Raw genomic sequence first — 14,187 nt, 5'->3', positions numbered from 1 at the left:
TAAAAATTCAGATGTCTCTCTTTAACTTTTCTAAACTTTAAAAAGGCAGCTGAAGTACCTTCAGCATTCCAACTTTAAGGTATGAGACAAAACTTTATATTACCTATCAGATAATATGTTTATATAGTGTCAGTCGTCTGATTTTGTACATTTGCAGCTTTGCAGGACAAATTACCCGCCTATGAAATCTTGAAGCCACTGTGCAATAATGTGTGGCTACAGAAAGCGACATTCTTTATTGACTATTAACTCCGATTTTCTGTTGTGGATCACTATTTCACTTGGAACAGCCTGATCGATAGCAGAGCTAACTATTACTTTCGTTCACAAGTATCCTCCGTCTTGGGAATCGCCCTCAAAAGATACTGGGGGAGATGTAGAGTCTATTTCTCTTCAAACCTTTATAACACTGATTTCATTTTCCAGTCCCACCGTTTGCACTAGTTGCTATACAGACCTCCAAGGCTGTGTTTACTCGTAGATGCAACCATGTCTTTGCCAACCAGTAATGAAGGGAATTATTCGTAATTAGTCCTTGTGGCCGGACACCAATATGGGAAAAAGTGGAAGGCAGTGCGCAGCTTATCTACCAGAGTGATAGGCTGCTGGGAAAAAAAAAAAAAAAAAAAAAAAATATCCCCCCACCCCCCCCCCAGTGCACAGGAGTATCTTGTGTCTGTGCCAGGCAGAGCCAGAGGGCTGCTGCCGGACCATCCATCCCCACCGTGCCCCTTTCCACGCTGCTCCCCCTGCACCGAGAGAGCGGATGCTGCTCCCGGCCACCTGCGGCCGAGCGGGGCGGGGAGCTGCCGCTGCGCGAGTCTTCTGCGCGGATGGGTGCGCAGATCATTCACCGCACTGTGTATCGTCTGAGAAAATCCTTCCCTTCAGCGGGGCACGGCGCTTCTTCTGCCACACTCCCGTGGCTCCCGGCGGAGGCTGTACCCCACGGGCTTGCTCCTGCGCGTCCGCGCTGCCCACACCGCCCCGGCGCCACCGCGCTCCGTGGCCGTGGGTCGAAGGGGGCTCCGTGGCCTTGCGCGGGACAAGTTTATTCCCCATGAGGCTCAAAAACCCCCTGCGTGGGTGGTCGCGGCGGAGTAAGGCAAGAGCGGAGATCCCCGAGGAGGAATCGCATCGGTGGTGAGATAGGAAAGAAAAAACTAAAATCAAAGGACACCGCGAAGAATTAAGGCGCGGCGGGGGGCAAGCAGCTTCGAGCTGTCCTTATTTTTCTCATTTAGTTTTTATCTTCCCTCCCCACCTAGGGAGCGGAGGGAAGCGGGAGCCACGCAGGTGGACCCTCTCTCTGCCGGAAGATGCGCTGGATTTCGCCAGAGCGGCGAGTTTCTCTCTGTCTGCCCGCCGAGCCCTTGGCAAGTTGCGCAGCAGCGGAGCGGGACAAGGGACGCGCCCCCGGAGGAGCAGCGCGTCCCACCGATACGCACCGGCGGGGCGCCCGCGGCGCCGCTCCCAAACATCAGCGGGGGCGGGCAGGCCCCGGTCCGGCCGTCCGACATCTTCCGGCCAGCCTCCGCGGCGCGGAACTCGGCGATGCGCCACGGCCGTGGCCCGGACACGTCCCTGCGCCGAGCCCGGCACCGTCCCGCGGGCGCTGCGCCTTCCCTGCCCGACCCCATCCGACCCCTTCCTTCCCCGGCGCTCCCGAGAGCAGCAGCTGCCTGCCGGTGGGAGGTGAGTGCGCACAGCGGCTGTACACGTTTTCATGTCACGTCGTGTGACACCCTCCCGCAGGTGCTGTGCTGTGTTTGTGCTACAGACGTGACACAGCGGCGCTCCCCTCTCCGCGGAGCTGCCGGTCCGCTCGCCCCCGCGAACCTCTGTAGGTGCCGATACCCACAGCTGTGCCGGCAGGGAGCATGTGACACACGTGTGCGGGACACAGCCCGCCGGGCCGCCGTCACCGCTCAGCTCAGCTCAGCTCAGCTCATCCCATCCCGCCCCGTCCCGTCCCCGCGGGCGCGGCCCGAGCGCGGCGCGCGGAGCCCCGCGGGGCGGAGCGGGACCGGGCGCGGCGGGCGGCAGCGTGACGTCACTACCTAGGCCCCGCCCCGCGGCTCTGCTTCCGCCCGGTTGCCGGGGAGACGCGTCCACAGCGCGGAAATCCCCGCGGGCGCGGAGCCCGCCCGGCGCCGCCATGAGCCAGCGGCAGGTCCTGCAAGGTAGGCTGGGCTGGGGACCGGGGCTGGGGGAGCGGGGCTGGCGCTCGCCCGCCCGCCCGCTGACCCGGCGCCCCGGCGCTGCCGCCCGCAGTGTTCGAGCAGTACCAGCGCGCCCGGTCGCAGTTCGCGCAGGCGGTGGCCGACCTCGCCGCCCGCCCGCAGAGCATCGACACTCTCCGAAGCGCAGGTACGCGGGAGCCGGCGGGGCCGGGCCGTGCGCGGCCGCGGGGTTTTGCGCGCCCCGGGGCAGGGGCAGGGGCAGAGCGGAGCCGTCGCGGCCTTTCCCCGGTTTTTGTTTTATCTCCCTCCTCCCCCGTTGGCCGCTCAGTTTCCGGCGATTTCTTTCCAGTAGGATTTGGCCCCCACCGCTTGCCGAGTCCTCCTCGTTGCGGAGGCAGGGTAAATTGCGCTGCGGGCGGGTGCCCCGCCTGCCTGTGCGGGGGTGGATGTCTCTGGCTGAAACCTCCGGTTATTTCAAGGAAAATTTCTCAGCATAATCCTTTTTCAAGTTTACTTCCTCGCGGTTCTGATATAGCTTTATGTAAATTACAGAGATTGGAATTCCCGATGAAGCCAGCTCTAATTTGCCAAGGAAATTCTACTTTTAGAATAAACAAATTTTTATACTGTTGTTATACTTATAAGTTGTTCCTAAATTCTTCAATGCCTTCTGCCGGCAGATTGGCTCAGTTTAGGAGGGATTTGATTTTGTTATATTGCTGTCATGGGATGTCATGAACCAAATTGAACATTTTTAGAAAGAGGAGCTGCGGGAGCACTTCTACCAGCTGTTGTGCTGCTGGCATCTGGCAGATCCACTCCACTCGGCCAAAGTTCCTGGGCTTAAAAGAGGAAAAAGAAGTGCCTGGTAATTGATTACCTGAATGACAGTTCGAAAATATGCTATAGATCAGTGGTTGGTTTGCCATGTGGTATTCATGAATTGATTATGTTTTGGTGTGTCTCGATTTTGTTTTATTACTTGTTTTCCCAGATCTAATAAAGCTATCAGTCTTTTCTCAAATACAATGACATCTAACAAGCAAACGAAAAAGAAAAGCAATGGTGTAAATATTTACAACTTTCTGTTATTGTGTTTACAACTTTTTATTAGAACTGTTTTATTAAAAATCTATCACTTAAATTCTTGCTAAGGAAACATTTCCTTTCATTATGGGAGTGGCATATTGATACCAGGCCTTTTCTATTACCTTGCTGCGGCTCTTGAATTTTTGTTTTGTTTTCCATCTTTTGGTGAGTTAATGACACTGCTGTAGCTTATACAAGTGATCTCTGTTTGCCAAGAGGACATCGTGGCTATAGGGATGATTTATGCCTTATTTGTATGAAGAGGTCCCTCTGTGTCCTTTTACAGTCCTGGTTTTACCAGCTCCCAGAGAGAGATCCTATATAAGCAAGCTTCTCGCAGCTCAGCATTTTAAAAACACAGACAGTTTCTATTTTAAGAAAGCAATCAAAGTGCGAAGCTAACTTTAATTGCATTGTATTTCTTTTTAAAATAACTATTTAATGTAATCTGGTTGGTAACTTTACCTCAGAACTGATTTGTTGCTTGTGCACAACAAATAATCAGTTCAGAGGCCTGAAACTTTCTTCTGCACACAGCTGGTGTTGGTCTGAAGGTTAAATTTGCAAGGATTAGGCTCTGGGTAGTAATGTGGAAATGTGCATTTGTGTAGATTATCCTTCTTGGCTGTTTCTGGTCATGAGCTGCTTTTCCAGAAGCTGTAGTTTTTCAGATGCTGCACAAGAGGGGAATGTATGCAAATATGGCTGTTACAATTTATTTGGATGGCCCACAAATATTTTACCATCTTTCCCACCTGTGTCTTTAAAAATACTTTGTAGGTATGTAATTGCAATGAGAACTGTTCATTTTGGCCTTTTCTGGATGTGCTAGATACAAGTTTTAAAAACTCATTGTAAATTATATGTGATCAAGTGTTTTTCTTTAAAACCTCCCACCAAATAAAATTGGTCCTTTTATTAAAACGAATATTTTGGGACATCACTGTCTAGCAGATAACTGGTGTGCCTTTTATGATCTTAATCTAGAGATAGCTGGAGCAACAATTTAAGTAAGATGCCTGTCCATATGTGTATTGCTGTATAAATCTGAATTTAAAAGGGTTTGGAGCTTGTTTCTTATTCTGGTGAATAAGAATTCTAGCCATCCCTTATGGAGATCACTCTTTTAAGAAGATGAGGAAAGTCTTTGCCCACTGTTATTTTACATTAGCTGTAGGAGACAGGGGCACCTTGCAGGGTTCTCCGTTGGATCTCAAAAGTTGTCAGGGTTTAGTATCTTTCTGGCAAAAGCAGAAGGCAAGATTACAGTGACTTGAATTTCAACAAAATTAAATCCTTGAAGTGTGCTGTCATGTACTCTTGTATTAGTGGCCTCAGTTTATATTCCTGGAATAAGAATGAAAGATGAGTGCTCAAGGAATAAAGCATCTGATCCCATTTTAGAAGTCCTTTTGATAAATACTTAACATGTTATAAGGAAAATAAATACTTGTTTGATAAACCTTATTCTTTGTGGAGGTGTCTCTGGACACCATGCTAACATCATGAAAAATAGAAGTGTTGAAAAAATAATTCTTTACTACCCTCTAAGCCCTGCTTCTGTGGTATTAAACTAGGTACAAGCAGTGGTATTGTTGCACATTCGGAGCCTGCAGCCTGGAGGGGAGCAAGCAGCCAGGATCAGAGGCACCAGTTCCTTATGCTGGCTTGACTGTTGAGAAACCTTAAGGTACCATTCCTGTAGAGACTCCTATGTATGTCCTGTAAGGAAAACTGGTGGGAAGCTGAAAAGAAGGTCAGAGAGGGCCAACAGGAAGCCCACCTTTTCTTAGGGCATCTGTCTTCTGGAGCTTCTGTATTTCATCATGTTCTGGAGCTGTTTTTCCCACTGGGCAGAAATCTCAAAGATGTTGTAACCAAGGAACTGGAATCTGGCCCTGGGCTTCAACACATTTGCATGGCACTGGCTCTTTCCTGGTCAAGAATGTCCTGGGGGGGTTAGTGCCTCGGAGCTTAACAGCTTTCTGGTGGCAAGAAAGTGCAAGGAATGATCAGAGAGATTCTTTTGTTGGAACTCATTCCTGTGTGTTTTCCAACTCTTTGTTTTGTTTTGATAAAGTTGTTCCTTATGATTAAATACTACCGTGAATAATTATAGGATTTGTCATTTTAATGTTTAGTTAGTTGATACCTGGGGAGAAAAGTCTGCTCCAAAACTCCTAAACCTTTTCCACTTAGTGAATATACATGTGAAACAATGACAGACATTTTATCAAATCTTGTTTCTTGAGGGCTGCTGACTAATGGGAAAAGCTACTTTGATAGTAATGACTTTAAATATACTCTATAAAAATAAATCTATTCATTTGGCAGCTACTGCTCCTGGAGTTTGGTACTGGAATGCATTATTCAGCTCTGCATCTCCTCATCCTTCCAAAATTTAAAATCCAAGAAACAGGCTATTTTTGGTTATAATGGCAGATGAACTTGAGCTCTTGTTCTTGCACTAAGATTTAGCCAGCTGTTTGTCTTTTAGAAGAGCTGGGTGAAAATCTGAAGTGCTTCTAGTATGTGTGTAACAGTGGTAGTCACTGAGGGTCTAATTCATTGTTTTTTTTCCTTGTGAAGTGCAGCGCTCTGTAAATAAACAACCCCTTTGAAATTGCATTTTGTTTTGATTTTTTGAAGGCATTTACAATTCAGGATTAATATATGTATCAGAATAATTACTTCTGTGGATTTGTTTTTGATTATTTGATTTTTTAAAAATTTATTTCTCTTGTGTTAGAAGATATGGTGATGAGAATGTTCCTTTTAATATGTGAGTTATTTAAGGCTATCATTGTGATTAAGAAACAGTTTAGTCTTGCTACTTTGACTTCAGAGATATTACAAGATCAGCTCTTTAACCCCTTTCTTGGGGCTAATTACATTCTTAAGTGTAATGACTGCAGAAGTCATGGGGAAAGCTGAGTATGGAAAAACTGGAAAAGCTGAGTATGGAAAGCTGGAACGTAGAAAAACAGATCTGTGTGGTGCAGCAGCCTGTGTGCTGGGGCCCTGCACACCTGGCTTCCCTTCACATTGCTGCTGGGGTATTTTTATCATCTCGGGCAGATAACTTCAACTGCTGTTCCTCTGCCTTGCTGGACAGTCTGCATGGTTCCAGGAAAGTTCCAAAATGTCACTGTAAATGAAGATCCTCTCCCAGTGAATCTCTTCCTAGAACTGTCCTCCCACTCCATCAGCTCACAGCCCTGAGCCCAGGTCTCCCTTCCATTATGCCTGGTATCAAGCTGCTTCAAGGCTAAAGCCTAGAGGCAGGACTTACCTGAATCAGACTAAGGCTCCACCACCAGCCCTTGTGGCATGGCAGACTTTCCCCTATTTCATGGTCTGTTTTTCTGTAGGTAAAGGGTGATATCATCAATGTTAGTTCTTTCCTGGCTCCGGATCTATTCCACTGGTAATAGGTTTTAAAGGCCATATTTCCAAATCTCTGGTTTGGTTTTAGGAGCCTTTATTTTTAAGAAAACGCTGTTCAAATTGATGTCCTTCCTCCAATTACATGGAATATTTTTGCCCATGCTTTTCTCAGTTTTTAAATGTACTGTTTTTCAATGTGACAGTTGGACACTTGGCCCTGTGTAACCAGAACCTAGAATGGAATTTTAGGATGTACTTCCATATTTTATATAATATTAAAGAATATTATTTGATAGCACTGTGCTTAATAGGAAGCCTGGGAGCATTTGGATCTTGCAAGTGGATATGCATGGACAGACTCCAGTACCCCCAAGTAGCCAGTTTCAACACTGAAGTTTATGTACACTCTTTTGTAAGGGATTCACACAATTTTTTGTTGTTGTTGTTGATTGTTTTGTTGTTGTTGTTTGTTTGGTTTGGTTTTGTGTTTTCTAAACTATTTTTATTTTGAGTTAAAAGCTTTACTGAGCTTTAGCAGCAGGAGAAGTGGGAGAGGATTAATGCAATGTGGCATAAAAGACAAAAAGTTGTCTTTGCAGTTGTAGTAGATCAGGTGTGGAGAGTGGCTTTCCCAAAGGCTTTATGAAATTGTGGTGCCAGGTGAAGGGAAGAAGGAGGCTGTTTTAAGGAAAGTACAAAAGAGATGACATAGAAGGAGAAAATAAATGCAGCTGAAGCTGAAGGGTTTTTCTGTAACTCAATCAAGTGAAAGCTCAACTGTTCCTCCTCTTCTCAGTCTAATAGCCTGTCTGGATGTTTGCAAGTAAAATGTCAAAACCAGAATTTTTTAGAAACTTCAGTCTCATCTTAACAAGTGGACATTAAAAAGAAGCAGCTCCTTGTGACCACCTTGGTTTTGGTGTGTCTGTGCACCATGGCATGGTGGCTACTAACAGCCCTATAAGGGATGTTTTCAGAAATTTGTCTTCTTGTAACAGGTTTAGCTCTGCTTCATTAATGCAGAAACAGGGTCTGGCATCTAAGGAGAAATTTACTGTTCCTTGATCCTTCAGGAATCTTCAGTGATACTGTCAAACTGAATCTGCATTATGTCCCACACCATCTGGTAATTGCTGTACGAATTACTTGATCAGCCAGAGTCTCTGTTACCAAACTGTATTTATGTTCCCTTTGATTTCTGGAGGATGGTAGTTGTGCTGTGCATGGAACTGTGGCACTGAGGAGTCCTTTCTCGTGACAAGTCACACTTGAGGAGTATGTACTTGAGACCTGCATACTCTGCTGTCTCTGGAAGAGACTGTGTCAAGACAAGTGAGTGTGAAAATTCTATCTCACTGCTCTTCTGGGAAATTTCTTATAAGCAGGGGATTTAAAACTCACTGCTGTGCAGTTCCTAGAAAAAGGTCATTGAAGGTAGGGTGTTGGTGTGAGGCAGAAATAAATTTCCATTTTATTTCCTTGTTAAGTCAGCTGAATTTGACATAAAGAGCTCTGAAAAATCAATCTGATATGATGAATGTTTGAGTGCTACTGTTAGCTCTGTGGATGTTCCAAATGTAACAGGTAGCACACAAAAATAAGAAGATGTAATCTTGGTCCAAAGCATAGATTAGAAGGACAGCATCTTCAAGACAAGAATGTGTCCAGAGACAACAGTAGTGTAGAATGACTTTTTTTCCCACATTTTCAAACAGAAATTATTTTTCCTTTAAGGAAGGAGGATAAGGTAGGAGTAGTCATCTTCAGATGCAGAAATTGAAAGAATTTCCAGTGTAGTGATGTTTCTGTTTTGTGACTAGTCAAGTTTGACAGGGATTTGATGAGGATGGGAGGAGGGTAGAAGTATTTTGCATGAATTCCAGGTTGTTTCCCCCAAAAAAATCAAAATGGCCAAGCAAAGATTGCTATCTCCAGAATAGTGACTGTTGTTTTCTATAGAAACTTAGAATGAAAAAAATTGGAACCTGCTGCTGCCCTGAGTGATTTTTTTTCCCTGTTTGTTTGTTTTCCAGATAGGCAGCAGCCAGCACTTGCTTGCTAAAAGAAAGTGCATCAGGCATGTATGTAGCAGCTCCACTTGAGAAATGTGTGTTAAGAGTGATTCAGCTTCTAAAGTGTGTCATTCTTTGAAACAAATTTGAGTGGGAAACTGAGGATAGAAAGGGGAATCGTTCCTTGCCCAGTGTCAGTCAAGGTTCTGTGATGCAAGAGAGAATATTTGGCAGTAATTCCCTGTTACTCAGTTTCTGAGTGCTAGTGGGAACTCTTCCAAAATAAATCTAGTCCAATAGTCTAAATGCCTTATTTTGTAGTTTACTTTCTCTGTGGTTGCTTTTGAATTAGAGTTAATGAATTTCCTACTGCTGTCACAACAGACTTATTTAGAAGAAGACCAAAGAGTTCTAAAGTTTTCAGCAACGAGACACTGCTACTCCATCATCTCTATGGCCCTGTTCACTTGAGTGAATGGTCAAGATAAAAGGAAGTAGTTGGAAGGTTCTTGCCTATTTTCCTGCTCTTAGTAATGTTAAATACATTTGAATTTAATTAAAAATGCTGATAGGAATCCTGGCTTGGACCTCTTTGGAGGAGTAGACTTTGCTGTAAACAGGATAGATGAAAGGAAGAGATCAAATAGAGGAGGTCACCAAATACAGCTGTGTCTGGAACAAAGAGCTGGGTTGGGCCCAGTGCAGGAAAGTCTCATCCTGTGCCAGGCACATCTGTCCTTTACAGCACTGTGTTCAAAAGTCATGGAGGAAAAGGCTGGATATCTTGGCTTCCTATAGGTGTTTTAGTGGAGACTCTAGGGTCTCTGTGTAGCTGTTTTCACACTCTCAGAATTAATTTATTTTTTAAAGTGCTGTAAAGAAAGAAATACTAGGTCTGCTGAAGATACAAAAATGATGACAATGGTAAAAGCTCCTCAAACAGTTGGTCTTGCAGAGTCATTGGAGGTGATGGAAAACATCTTGACATAGAGAAAGAAAGTGGTTTTAAGAGAAGATGGAAAGTAGAGGTAAAAGCTTTTAATTATGTTCCATGCACAGGCCTATATATACTTCTAGGCCTATATATACTTCTCTCAATTCTCAGTTAATTTGATGTGACTATAAGGCTTGTACAGCACCAGGAATTGTTTTTTCTTTGTCTTGTTTCTCTAAAACTCGTTCTATTATAATTATTTTTCCATTGTCTCTTTTTACATTCAAACATGACTTTAAGAAAATAGTCTCCTTGAGGACCAGCACAGTTGCTATTATTTCTAAACTTGGGTTTTCCTTCTAACTGTGTTGTAACATTTTGTGTCCTTTCTTCAAATAGTAACTTCCATTTAATTTTTCATCTCTTTCCTTATTATAAGTTGTACCAGCTAAAGTAATTTGCAGTAGAACATTTTGTGCTGGTGCTTAAATATCATCACCAAATTTTACATGGTTTATACTGTCATGAAATGAAAGGCATTGGTCATGGGGAGGCATGCTGCTTGGAAGCATTTTCAGATTGAAGGCTTTTTAGGCTGTTCCAAAAGTGAAAGCTGTATCAGCTAATCTTGAAAATACAAAATATGTAATCCTACATTTGGAACAAGTCAAATCATATATGTATGTAAACCTTGTTAAATGTGGTTTTACATTTTGCCGTGCCTAGGTATGTCATAAAGGTCAGAAATGTGTCACGTGGCCTGGACCTAGCTCCTGGGTAAAGTGAGTCTAGTATCTTTAAATTTGAGATTTTTCTGGATTTGAGATCATCAGAATTGAACAGTCTGACACGTCGTGGTTTAATGTCTCAGCCATCAGGATCTTGGCTTTTTTAGGGTCAGCACACTGCAGGCTGAAGTGTTCCTTTCCCTCTCCCCCAACCACTTCTGACAGGCTCTTTTATATTAGTAAAATTATTTTTCCTCTTTCTTTTTTAAAATTTATTTATTAAATAATCTTGTTTTCATATTAAGTCAAGAGCTCAAATGTGATATCTGTACAGTAAATGCAAGTGAACTACTTCTAACAGTTCCTGCTTCACTGAAATACCTTCAATGTAGATCATAAGAACAGTGTGAGGTCCCCTTAGGAATTTCAGCAGCTGTTTGCCCATGCAACTTATGTTAGAGGGAAGGACAAGAAAATATTCTCCCACAGAGGGTGTAGATGACTGGCTAGAAGGTAATAGATGATACATGGCATTGGCCCCAACTCATAAGTTTGTTTTTACTTCTAATTTGTCATATAAAGTATTTAGTGGTTTTTGATATGAAGCATAACTTGCTAATGACACTATACCTCCATGTAGAGTTCATGAGAAGATGTCAGTATGATGACCACATTCTGAAGTAGTGATTTCTGCAAGTGCTAAATGAATTCACATTGATCTTACAATACTGGAGGATCTATCGTCATTTGGTACACAGGAGGCCTCTTTCAGTTCCCTGTAGCTTTAACAGAAGGGTGAGCAGACCCCAGCTATATTACAGACCTGTTTCCATAGGTTTACTTGCTTTTGTTATCTGTCCCCTGAAGCCTGTATTATTTTGTCTTGTGAACATGCTGGGTGGCTGCACCTCTCATGAGAGTGCAGCCTTTGTCTAGAGTATTGACCTTCCTAAACATTTTTTAGTGGACAGCATGACCTCATGGTTAGTTTTTTGTGTCCTTCTTCCAGCCCCTTCAGAGCCATGTATAGATGATTTGGCTGTTTTCTTCTTGCTGGGAGCAATTTGGTTTTGGTGTAAAATAAAAGTGAGAATTTTGCTGCTTCTCTACTTATCTTTTTTTTTTTTCTTTTTAGGGAAAGAAGTATACTACAGGTGTAATTTGTTGTAGCCTGCATCCCCTTGGACTATTTCTTGCTCTGAGGTCCTCAGCTTTTCCTTGTCATGTAGTGCCTGTTGAACACCTGGGTGTTTGTTGCTTGCCATTAGGCAGTGATCCCCCTGTTGTGGCACTGTCACACCAAAAGGCCTTTGTTCAGTGCTAATAACCTTGAGAAGGCAAGACTTGCTTTCTTTCACTGTTGCTCAACTAGATCTTTATATTTGTAAAAAAAAAAAAATTAGTGGAAAGGACTGAGAGAGCTGATATGAAGATACCTGTAGCTTTGAGTGTTCATTGTTCTGTTGTATCACATCTCCATTTTCAGAGACCTCTGCTTTCTGGGTAAGGTATAAAGCTCCAAAATGCTAATTCATGGAGCTGGCTGCTACAGGCATGGCACATTCTAGGGATCACAATACAAGTAATTTTCCCTTCCCAAACCTTACGAATCACATTCTTTATATAACTGTTTGGATCTCATTTCTATCCCTACTGAAGAGTCTTAGTTTAACAGGAAGAGCTTCCACATACAGATTGGTCATCTTTGATCATCCTTGTTCCCTTTCACTGAAATCTTTTCAGTTCTACTTCAGTGGAGGGTATTAGATGTAGGATAGTGATGACCTCTGCTTTAGCCTCTACCCCTTTCCTAATAATCCTGAGCACTCTGTATACTTCTGCAGCTAAAGTTTCTCCTCTACTACTGAGCAAGAGCTGGGATCTCTATGGAGCTCTCTGTTCTAACATTGAGATTTTTCTCCTGGTTGGTAGTAATCTGTTTGGGGTCCATCACTGCATATGTGAGTTTGGAGCTGGGTTCCCTGCATGAGCTCCATTTCACTTGCCATTTTGTTATCCGGTCATTCAGTCTGTAGTTTCTTGTAGTTTCCCTTGCTGCTACTTTCACATTTTTTATACTTAGCTGATATACTGTGAACTCATCAGTGAAAACACATCATAAATAATGACATGATAAGAAAATCTACAACTCTTCTATCTGGAGTGTAATGTATTATGGATATTGGTCTTCAAATCAGTCATTGCTTACAACAGATGAAATGTAGTTTGGTGTAATTCAATGTAGAGGTTCTACTGCCATGATGAATGAGGGACATGCCATTGTCTTCTCACCAGGATCTCCAGATGGAGTTTCCCGTGCACACGGTAACACATGCATTTTAGGTATGTTTGAATATAACTTAGTTTCTTGTGTAAACTTTAAGATGTATTTTATAGATATTTGAATACACCTTATTTCTACATGTGCCTTCTTTTTTGATTTCAGAATTGTTTTGTACCAATGAAAAGTGGGCAGAAACATTGCTATACATCAGCAGTGCTATCCAAGTTCCAACTTCATTTCAGCGGAACACCTGGATTTCCTACATGTTCTTATTACCTGGAAGAGTAATTTAGTAGGTTTTTATGAGTAAAGGCAAATGTTTAGTAAAACTTCTGCTTACCAAATTGGCTTTTGTCTTCCTACTGCAAACTCAGGTGTAGTATGTTTGCTGAGACCTCTTCTGCTGGATGTCGTCCCGAGTATTCGACAGACTGCTGCCATTGCTCTTGGGAGACTTGCTGATTATGACGTGGAGCTGGCAGAGGCAGTTGTGAAGGCAGGCATTCTTCCACAGCTCATATGTTCATTGCCTGAGGAGAATGTAAGGCATGATTGTTCTCTTAAATAATATTTTTTTTAAACTATTATGCAGGGAAAGGGAAATCTTTCTGTATCGGCATCTGCTGTTACTCTAATAGGTCATTAAATGTATTGAAGTCAGAGCAGCATGTATGTTTGAACCCCCGAGAGATCACTGTGTACTGTATGCTGAAGTCTGACTTCAAATAAGCTTGACTTTAAAATATTGTATTACTGTTTAATGCACTGTAGGAAATACATTCATTGCACTGTAACATTTTTAAAATGTTGAGTGATGCTTTGTAAAAGGTCCCTCTTCAAAAAGGAGACAGTTTGGAAGCTGTGGTGATAATTGACTAGGTTTTGTCTGTAATACCAGACACATATAAAATACATATAAAACCCCTGAACTTCTGTAGTGAAATACTTTGTATCTCCAAACACAGGCCTTTGGAAATCTGTAGTGTGATAAATAACAAACCTCTGTCACAGGAAAATATATGGAAAGATTTTCATCTTCATATTTGTCAAAGCTAAACAAAGTACAGTCACAATTGTAATGCAAATAAATCTGTTGCTCTCTTCCACTCCCTCACATTTTCCTTCAAGCTCTGTGTCTCCTTCAGCTTTGATTTTTTGAATTATGCTAATCTAGATTAACAGAAATATTTTCGATTAATGTTCCCTAGCAGCTGGAAACTGACAGCTGAAGGGTTAAATGCACTGATATCACAACCATACTTATGTTGCAGCTTTGATTTATGAAAAGTAGGTTTTCAATGGAAATATAGTTTGGAAAACCATATATTTTAATTTTCAATCTTTTGAGGAAAACAAAGATATAAATGTACTCATTGCTTACGTTTTGTGCATATAGAATCATTGCCTATACAATTAAAGTTGGAAAAGAAAACACTAAAGAAAAACTTCGATGGCAAGGTACTGGTATAGTATGAAAAGAAAAATTTTAATTAGACAAGGTTGTAAACATTTTGGTTATTTTATTTATATTTTTAAGGGAACATGTGAAACAAAACTCTACTCACTCTTG

General features: G+C 42.7%; 1 protein-coding gene and 1 long non-coding RNA gene across 2 annotated transcripts in view; one reads left to right on the top strand and one right to left on the bottom strand.

Annotated features, from left to right (window-relative positions):
* Positions 1-2,095: 2,095 nt before the first annotated feature.
* The window catches only part of SPAG6 (sperm associated antigen 6), a 36,935-nt gene continuing 24,843 nt past the window's right edge, over positions 2,096-14,187 (top strand). Inside the window, exons 1-3 of the mRNA XM_053962080.1 lie at positions 2,096-2,183; positions 2,275-2,370; positions 12,992-13,158. Coding sequence (XP_053818055.1) covers positions 2,159-2,183; positions 2,275-2,370; positions 12,992-13,158 — 288 coding nt within the window. The 5' untranslated portion in view covers positions 2,096-2,158. The remainder of the gene's footprint in view (positions 2,184-2,274; positions 2,371-12,991; positions 13,159-14,187) is intronic.
* LOC128798503 (uncharacterized) lies at positions 6,101-13,046 on the bottom strand. The gene is made up of 3 exons (XR_008434441.1): positions 12,958-13,046; positions 6,565-6,637; positions 6,101-6,420 (listed from the first exon to the last, which is right to left on the bottom strand). It is a non-coding gene; the product is annotated as an uncharacterized LOC128798503 (long non-coding RNA).

This window comes from Vidua chalybeata, chromosome 1, assembly GCF_026979565.1.
Source record: "Vidua chalybeata isolate OUT-0048 chromosome 1, bVidCha1 merged haplotype, whole genome shotgun sequence".
Classification (NCBI taxonomy): domain Eukaryota; kingdom Metazoa; phylum Chordata; class Aves; order Passeriformes; family Viduidae; genus Vidua; species Vidua chalybeata.
This window is presented reverse-complemented; position numbering and strand designations above follow the sequence as displayed.